This window comes from Abramis brama (assembly GCF_963993115.1).
Source record: "Abramis brama genome assembly, chromosome: 1".
In the NCBI taxonomy this organism is placed as follows: Eukaryota; Metazoa; Chordata; class Actinopteri; order Cypriniformes; family Leuciscidae; genus Abramis; species Abramis brama.
In genome coordinates, this window is record NC_139963.1 from 61,211,364 (window position 1) to 61,219,384 (window position 8,021).

Consider the following 8,021-nt stretch of genomic DNA (forward strand, 5'->3'; position numbering starts at 1 on the left):
GCTCCTCCCACAGCAACGGGGAACATGAGCATGAACATGGGAACGACAGTGAGAACATGAGTGATCCAGAACCCTGCAGAATGAAACACACTGAAGATCCTGAAGAACAAAGAGGTTGGTGTTTATTCTTCATTCATTCATGATGCTGAAGAACATTCATGGGGGTTTGGGGGGGTTTGACGAAGACAACAAAAAAGGGTTAAATATTTCATGTCATTTTTATTGACACGCACATATTTAATTGACAAAACTGAGTGTCAGATAACTTAACAGACATTGCTACGCTGACTGCTCCACAGACTAGCTACAAATCTTGCACCCTTTTTTTGGACATTTAATTTTTCGCGGCTTTTTGAAAAAATACTCCAATGCCCTATCATAAGGGAAGGCCTCAGGACAGGGTCCATTGATTGAGATCCTCAAACACGCAGCCAGGTGTTCTCCTTGCAACTGATTTCTAGGGCTGAAACGATTCATCGAGTTACTCGATTAAAAAAATTCCTCGAGGCAAAAACTCTGCCTCGAAGCCTCGTTAAATTCCTATGACGCGCACTATACGCGCCGGGATCTGATTGTTTCACACGGACCGTTGTTCAATGTTCAGGAAGCACACCATAGCGCGTGATACATTTTGAATTTATTTGGCGCGATGGCAGAGAGTAAAGATGTCCATATAAACGGCAGAGAATGTCTAAAGTTTGGGATCGCTTCCTTTCAGCGTCGCTGCAACAAGGTAACGATTCTGTCCCCCGCATTTTTTTTTGACCCAGTGCTAATATTTCCACCCGTGCCATGTTCGCTTATTTTAATCCCATACTGTATTTGTAGTGATGTCGTGATGCGGTTTGACTAGATATGATGTTTAGCTTTGATGTTTTTAAGTAGTAAATGTATTCACGTTCAATTGCAAGAGAGTATAGTCTAAAAAAAGAACCCCTTCACACACACACACACACGCACCCTCGTCTCTCTCACGCGCCAGTCAGACCAGTTGCGGCAATGCATCACATATGCTTAAACTTTTATGTAGCCACGCAACAATAATTTCAGCATGCATTCACTGTATACACCGGGACGTGATGGAGGAATTAATATTGTATTGCAGTCTTTGTGAGACCTTTTTGGTAGGCTATGTCACGTCTGTCAAGTAGTTACAGACAACAACAAAAAATGAAACTCCCCAGCCTGCTTCTCCAAATCCACTTGTACTTTTGGGGAAGACATAATCGGCTAGCAAAGTAATTGAGCATAGAACATTTTCAATTAACAAAAAAATATGCTACTACAAAACGTGCTAATATACTTCAACTAGCCTAAGTGAAAAACAAAATGCTGTTCTTTTTCTATTTAACAAAATGCATATTTGCAATAAAACATTCCCCTTTTCAAAGCTACACTTTTTTATATAAATTGTATACATTGTGTACCTGTTTGGCTTGATATTTTATATTCATTTAATTTATTTTTGTTCTCCGGTGGGTAATTTGCAGAAGGTGCAATCTTTTTTTTTGTAATGTTGTATTAAGAAGACAAAACTAAGACCAAATGGCCTTTATTATTTAAGTTTGTATTTATAGTTTTACATGTTATACAGTATAAAGTATAAAGTTGACTTAACTGTATTGTTATATAATTGTTGGCACTGGCATTTATAAACACTAAATGGGTAAAAATTACAATAAATAGGCTTAGTTTTGGAGCCAAATGTTGGATTTTTTTTTTTTTTTGAGAAATAAAAGCCAAATGCTTGATCATTTTACAGCCACATCATTTTCGTTATGCATTATTTGTTTGGGTTGTTTATAAACTAACATTTTTTATCCGATTACTCGATTAATCGATCGATAAAGTGGTAGATTAAAGGGATAGTTCACTTTGAAATTAAATTTTGGTATGTTTTAGCTTACCTCAAGGGCATCCAAGATGTAGGTGTCTTTTTTTCCGCAGTAGTTTCAATTTTGATATTTTTAGGTCAAACCGTTCTTGTCTGTCAGTCCTATAATGCAGGTCTGCGGTCACTGTCTCAAAGAGCATGCACAGAGTCCAAATTAAAACAATTCCCCATCGTCCAAATTAAACAATTCCCCATCGTAAGTACACATTGATGGCCTAAGACACGAAACGAGCGGTTTGTGTGAGAAAACGAACAGTATTTATATCGTTTTTAACTCTTCTACACAACAACGTCCAAGTGATCTAAGGGCGCGAGCGCATCCTGGTGTGTGACGTGTGCGCAGACTGGTGCATAGATAAATATACACTAGAATAGATGTCGCCTTGCCTACGGCATTCGTTCCAATGAACTGCCGTAGCCAAGGCGACATCTAGTGTATATATCTTTCCACCTGATGAAACGAATGCTGCAAAACTAATGAAATGAACACGGCTAAAAATCAACCAATCAGAATTTTGGTCGAGCCAGAACGTATCGACTAATCGACTGGGAGATTACAGCCCTAATAGGCACCAGATTAGTTTGGTTTGCTGTACAGCTATTGAAGGCCTTAGACTTTCTATCTTGTAATAGAACAGCAATAGAGAAAGATACAGGCACACTGGGTTCCCGCTTGTTCTGTAAACATTTGAGAAAGTTACTGTTATCATAGCGGGGACCCAACACATATCACTGAGAGCTGGTATCAGTTGTTTTTGGTTCACCTCGAGCAGATGGGGGAGGGTGTGGGCCCTGGCGTTGTGGCAGAGGCCGAAGAGCTCTCACAGGAGGGGGAGGGCGAGCTGGGCCCGCAGGCTTTGGTGGTTGAGGTGCCTGCCGTTTTTTTGTTGGTATCTGGGGGCTTGCAGCAAAAGAGTGGGATAGTTTGGTTCCAGCATACACCAGTTCTTCCATTTTCTGTGAGAAGCACAGAAGTGGCGATGCTGGAGAGAGGGAAAAAGTGTCTGGTGAAAGGGGCTGTTACTCTGGTGTTATCAGAGGCTGTAATATGCTGTCCTGGCTTCCCTGGCTGTTTTCCAGGAAGTCGTCCTTGGGTGCTGAATCTTCAAGCAGTTCTGATATGTCTGTCTGTGGTGAGCTCTGTGGGCAGGGCTCAGCTGAGATTGTGTCCGTGAGCAGAGGTTGTTGTGGCGGAGTGGTGTTATTATTATTATTATTATTATTATTATTATTATTATATTTTTTAAGCAATAAACAGTAAACTGTATAAAGTAAATTAAATTTCCAGGATGGCTGACAGGGTTGTAAGTGTAACATAAGCAATATCTGATTATTTGTATAAGTTGTATTAATTAATCATAAATGATATAAGTCATAACCTCCGACTAATAATCAGACTTATGAGTTTGTGACCGTGAGATCAGCATTATTGGCCAGGGTGAAACTCTAAGTGACACTGGAATCCAAATGAACCAGTAAAATATAATGTAAAGAGTTATATAGAGTAATCAAATGTCTATTTAAATTATGATGTAAATGACTAATAATGAATTGCCGTTCCAACTTGATCTGGAACGCAGCGAAGCTTGTGTTTCTGGTTTCCCACGTTCACATGTGAATGAATGGGAGTCATTAGAATTAAATGTCTAGTGTGACTGGACTGTAATAATTAAAGTTTTACGTAAAATAAATTAAATATTAATCTAAACTTTGGTATCAGCATTGACACTGTTGTATACTTTTTAATGCTAACATTACATTAGATAATTGTTTCATTGATCAAATATATTTAATAGTTCTTTGCCACAGAAACATGGAATTTGTGTCTATAATGTCTACTAAGAATTATTATTAGAAGATTAATGTACCTCGGAAAGTACTTTAGTTATTACATTGTAAGGGTCAGACAGGTCAATTTAGCTCAAAGGGAATTATTAATTAATTCATAGAGAATGTTGAAAGAATCGCTTATTACGGCTGAGCAAATGTCTCGTCCAGCGTTCAGTATCAGCTCTGCAGCGAATATAAATATCTGAACTAGTGAAAACACTATTTATTAGCAACGTAACTTAGATCAGCAGTTTAAGACATTAAATTCCTAAGCACATAACACAAGTAACACCTCTCTTTAAAAGGCAAACAAAACTTTGATTATTCTAACGCATAAAACTAATCTAACACAAATATCAGCTCTTTTTATGTCCTTTCACTTCATATTCCTCTCTTTGAATTATTTCTGTTGTACTAAAAATGAAATAACTATTTCTCTTTGATTTCAGACCTGATGCAAGAGAGTGAGGAGAGTGAAGAACTGAGTGAAGTGAAGGAGGAGAGTGAAGAACTGAGTGAAGTGAAGGAGGAGAGTGAAGAACTGAGTGAAGTGAAGGAGGAGAGTGAAGAACTGAGAGAAGAACTGAATGAAGTGAAGGAGGAGAGAGAAGAACTGAATGAAGTGAAGGAGGAGAGTGAAGAACTGAGTGAAGTGAAGGAGGAGAGTGAAGAACTGAGTGAAGAGGAGGAGGAGAGTGAAGAACTGAGCGAAGTGGAGGAGGAGAGTGAAGAACTGAATGAAGTGAAGGAGGAGAGAGAAGAACTGAGTGAAGTGAAGGAGGAGAGTGAAGTGAAGGAGGAGAGTGAAGAACTGAGTGAAGTGAAGGAGGAGATTGAAGAACTGAATGAAGTAAAGGAGGAGATTGAAGAGCTGAGTGAAGTGAAGGAGGAGAGAGAAGAACTGAGTGAAGTGAAGGAGGAACATCATGTCAAACCTGGAGAAAAACCTTTGAGTCACTCAAAGACTAAACAGACTGTTTTAAAGAAAAGAAAAGACAAGAAATATTTCACCTGCACTCAGTGTGGAACGAGTTTCACAAACAAACAAAGTCTTGAAATTCACAAGAAAGTTCATACATGCAAGAAACCATTCATTTGTAATCAGTGTGAAAAGAGTTTTACAAGCAAACAATATCTTAAGCGTCACATGAGAATTCATACTGGAGAGAAGCCGTTCACATGTGATCAGTGTGGGAAGAGTTTCACACAATCATCAAGCCTTGATGTTCACATGAGGATCCACACTGGAGAGAGACCGTTCACATGTGATCTGTGTGGAAAAAGCTTCATAAAATCATCAAACCTTCACATGAGGATCCACACCGGAGAGAAGCCGTTTACATGTGATCAATGCGGCAAAACATTTCTCTGTGCATCAGACCTGAAGAAACACCTGACAGTTCATACGAAGGAGAAACCGCATTCATGTTCAGTGTGTGGAAAGAGTTTTTCACGGCGGTGTCATTTACATAGACATGAGAAAATTCACACTGGTGTGAGAGAGTACATGTGCTTTGAGTGTGAGAAGACTTTTACTACAGCGAACTGTTTAAAACTGCACGAGAGAATTCACACTGGAGAAAAACCTTACAAGTGTTCACACTGTGACAAGAGATTCAGTCTGTCAGATCATCTGAAAACACATGAGAGGATCCACACTGGAGAAAAACCTTACAAGTGTTCACACTGTGACAAGAGATTCAGTCAGTCTTCAAGTCTGAAAACACATGAGAAGATCCACACTGGAGAGAAGCCGCACACGTGTGATCAGTGTGGGAAGAGTTTCAGTATTAAAAGTCACCTGAATAAACACATGAAGATCCACACAGTGGAGAAACCACATCACCACAGTCACGGTAAGTAGTCCCCCAGCTAACAGACGGTTTTTAAAAGAACGTTCTCCATATATTCAGAACCTAATGTTGGTTCTGGGAACGTAAAAAAAAGTCCAGTTTTCTTGATGTGTTTTAAAAGGTAAAATGTTCCTCAAACGTTCTTTCATCTTAATTTCGATTTAAAATTCAACAATCTAGGAACGTTGATTTGTAACATTCTAAGAACATACAAATGTCCAGTTTCCTGAATGTTAATAGAATGTCATTTAAAGGTTAGGATGATGTTCCTGAAACATTCTGTCATGTTTGGAACCATCCTCAAACCAGATTTGACTGGTTTAAAATGACTATTGAACTCATCAGTGATTTTGACTTGTGGCTTCACTTTTAATTTCACATTTTTTCTCTCATTTGAAATGTCACATGATTTACTGTTTCTTTTAGACCTGATGGGAGAACCAGAGAGAAACCTTACACACGTGATCAATTCGGGAAGAGCTTCTCGGATAAAGGAAACCTTAAGAGACCCACAAGGATCCACACTGGAGAAAGACCATACGCATGTTGTCAGTGTGGGAACAGTTTCACATGTAAACGCAAACTTAGGAATCTTATGATGATTGTTGTATTTGTATACCGCTGTAACCTTATAAATCATTCTAAAACATTCCCATAACCTGTTACAATTATAAATTGCCCTTACCTACAGGTTAAAGAAGAATTCACTTCTGGGCCTCCTGCCAATACCACAGCATCCACACCGGAGTGAGACCTCAATGCGGGAAGAGTTTCACTCAGGCTTTCTCTCTGAAATCACATCTTCTCATTCTGAAGAAAGACCATTTAACTGTAATAAGTGCGCTAAACAGTTTCATTGGGCGCCAGTCCTGAAGAAACACCTGAAGATTCACAAAAAGGAGAAGATTCATTAGTAATATTACAGCAGAAAAGAAAGGTGTGTTTCAGTGATGGAAGTCCTTTACTACAGAAGATGTACTGAAATAGTGCCAGAAAATTCACACTGGAAAATTAAAACATTTGAAGGCAAAGTTCAGGAGCTGAAGAAGAGGCCATAACACTTTTAAGAGAGACATGAATCTGATATTATTTTTTTAAATGTTTTTTATAATTTTTAATTAGATCATCTAGTTTCTCTTCTACTTCTACTCTTCCATGCAAAGGGAAGATATACTTTCATGGAAATTTTCTTTTCTTCTCTTTCAACACTTCTCTTCTCTTGAGATGCTTTGGCTCTTATAAGTCATTAAAGAGAGAGATCTGTCTCATTCGCTTTACTTTTACTTAATGTTTAATTTAATTTACTATTTATGTAATGTAATTTACTATTAATTTTATTTTAATATTAATGTTTAATATTTGATTAATGTACTGATTGATTAAACTCTTTACTCATTTTATCAATCTCATTGTTATAGTCTGTTTATTGTCTGCTCATTCTGCTTGAACCAGGAATAATTTAGTTCTGAAACCCATGAAGTAACATATTATGATTGCTTTTTGAGCTTTCCATGTTTACAATTTCTCAATAGAGCTTTTAAATAATAATAATAATATAAATAGTTTTTAGCGAAATTTTGATAATCTATTGCTGACTGCCAATGACAGTGACGTCAGTCCTGAGTCATATTAAAAATTAATTAAAAATTAATGAATCGTTCATGACCGACCCATTGTAACACTTCTAAAAAGCTGTTCTATTTCTTATGCTGTAATGCTTCTTCCCACCTCAAGGGGGATCTAGGGAGGTTTCTAGAGATTAGTTATTCGGACGTTCGTATACTTATAGTGCGTCCAAATATGCCTACTTTCCTACTATATAGTAGGAGAAAACAGTATGTGAAAAGAGTAGTATGTCCTCAGTAAACCTCAGTACTCATAAAAGAGTAGGCGAGAAGTTCCCGGAGGATCTACTGCTTCAGCCCCGATTCTGAAGAGCTCGTGGATGGATACTTTTCTATCCCAGGAGGCCACGGGAGAGGATACGTCATTATCGAACATCGTGGAGGTCAGCGACGCGGGTGTTTTCAACTGTGAGTAAACGCGGTTCCTTGTGTTAAAATCACGTGTTGACTACTGGATAGTAAACTGTTGAATTGTTGAAGGCGTCAAGACAGCATAGTATATTTATGATTTTCTGTCCAGGGGTAGGGCTCCGAGCCGGAGTTCAGCCCGAACCTAGAGTACCCTAGAGTGTATATATATATATATATATATATATATATATATATATATATACAGTGAGGAAAATAAGTATTTGAACACCCTGCTATTTTGCAAGTTCTCCCACTTAGAAATCATGGAGGGGTCTGAAATTGTCATCATAGGTGCATGTCCACTGTGAGAGACATAATCTAAAAAAAAAATCCAGAAATCACAATGTATGATTTTTTAACTATTTATTTGTATGATACAGCTGCAAATAAGTATTTGAACACCTGAGA

General features: G+C 38.0%; 1 protein-coding gene across 1 annotated transcript; it reads left to right on the top strand.

Moving 5' to 3' along the window:
- LOC311078006 (uncharacterized protein) lies at positions 1–6,840 on the top strand. The gene is made up of 4 exons (XM_084106652.1): positions 1–114; positions 4,174–5,580; positions 6,004–6,149; positions 6,269–6,840. The coding sequence occupies exons 1-4, from the start codon at positions 57–59 to the stop codon at positions 6,326–6,328; spliced, it is 1,671 nt and encodes a 556-aa protein (XP_083962778.1). The 5' UTR covers positions 1–56; the 3' UTR covers positions 6,329–6,840.
- The last annotated feature ends 1,181 nt before the right edge of the window (positions 6,841–8,021 follow it).